Source organism: Lucilia cuprina, chromosome 2 (genome assembly GCF_022045245.1).
Source record: "Lucilia cuprina isolate Lc7/37 chromosome 2, ASM2204524v1, whole genome shotgun sequence".
Lineage (NCBI taxonomy): Eukaryota > Metazoa > Arthropoda > Insecta > Diptera > Calliphoridae > Lucilia > Lucilia cuprina.
In genome coordinates, this window is record NC_060950.1 from 40,626,283 (window position 1) to 40,627,670 (window position 1,388).

The 1,388-nt window shown below is 37.5% G+C and overlaps 1 protein-coding gene across 1 annotated transcript; it reads left to right on the plus strand.

The window, feature by feature from the left end:
• The first annotated feature begins 6 nt into the window (after window positions 1-6).
• Window positions 7-1,273, plus strand: LOC124419729 (cullin-associated NEDD8-dissociated protein 1-like). The gene is made up of 2 exons (XM_046950240.1): window positions 7-943; window positions 1,007-1,273. The coding sequence occupies exons 1-2, from the start codon at window positions 56-58 to the stop codon at window positions 1,256-1,258; spliced, it is 1,140 nt and encodes a 379-aa protein (XP_046806196.1). The 5' UTR covers window positions 7-55; the 3' UTR covers window positions 1,259-1,273.
• Window positions 1,274-1,388: the final 115 nt, after the last annotated feature.

The following is a 1,388-nucleotide window of genomic DNA, read 5'->3' on the forward strand; positions in this document are numbered from 1 at the left end:
TCTTGTTCGAACTAATCTTACCGGCCTTGACTATCATTCGTTGTTGAAAAAACTTATGGAGCCTGTAATAGCTGAACCCATTTCAACAGGAGTTTTCTCCAATAGCGGTCATGACCAGCTTCACAAGCAGGCCTATCATTCATTGGCTAAATGTGTCGCTGCTTTAACCCAGCAGTGTCCTAATGAAGCTATACCATTGGCGACACAACTTTTAGGAGACCTCCACAAGAGAACATCAATCGGTGATACACAACTCGTATTTTGCTTGTTAGCAATAGGAGAAATTGGGCGACATTTTGATTTAAGCTCAATTTCTGCACTGCCACAAACCATTATAGAATGTTTTAGTGCTACATCAGAAGATGTTAAAGCAGCAGCTAGCCACGCATTAGGAGCGGTAGCTGTAGGAAGTTTGCAAACCTTTTTACCGCTCATATTAAATGAAATTGAAGCTCAGCCACGTCGACAATATTTACTTCTGCATTCGTTAAAAGAAGTAATTTCTTCACTTTCGGTTACACAAAATGGACTTTCTCAGTTATTGCCATCAGTCCCATCAATATGGGAACAATTGTTTAAACATTGTGAATGTCCCGAAGAGGGCTCTCGTAATGTTGTTGCAGAATGTTTGGGCAAATTAGTTCTTGTAAGTCCAGAAGAACTTTTACCACGACTGCAAGATGCTCTACAATCCGAAAGTCCTCTTATGCGCACGGTAGTTGTTTCAGCAATTAAGTTCACCATTTCTGACCAACCACAAACCATAGATGTACTCTTGAAACAAAATATTGGAAAGTTTCTTTTCTTGCTTCGAGATCCCGAACCTTCAGTAAGACGAGTTGCATTGGTTGCATTTAATTCTGCAGTTCACAATAAACCCAGCCTTGTGCGAGATCTACTTCCAACATTACTACCATGGTTATATTCTGAAACAAAAGTGAAGGTAATATTAAAAATTTCCAAAAATATTGTTATTTTCTATTTTTAAATTAACTTTCACTTTCAGAGTGAACTTATTCGAGAAGTTGAAATGGGTCCTTTTAAACATACAGTTGATGATGGATTAGATATTCGTAAGGCTGCATTCGAATGCATGTACACATTGCTCGAACAAGGATTAGAACGAGTTGATGTAATGCAATTTTTAGATCACGTACAAGCTGGACTTTGTGATCATTATGACATTAAAATGTTGACTTACTTAATGACCGCTCGTTTAGCCGTAATTTGCCCCGATGCTGTTCTACTTCGTAAGTAAATATGTATATATACATATACGTTTGTATTTATAAGATGTAACCGCGCAGAAAATGTCAAAATTTACTTTTGTTTTCACATTGTTCGAAACACTTTTTTATACCCTCCATCAAAAAAGATGGGAGGTATGT

Excerpts from the sequence above, each read along its gene's own strand:
- LOC124419729 (XM_046950240.1), top strand. The coding sequence starts at position 56 with ATGGAGCCTGTAATAGCTGAACCCATTTCAACAGGAGTTTTCTCCAAT. Across the intron at positions 944-1,006 it reads ATTCTGAAACAAAAGTGAAG|AGTGAACTTATTCGAGAAGT; the intron begins GTAATATTAAAA and ends TTTCACTTTCAG.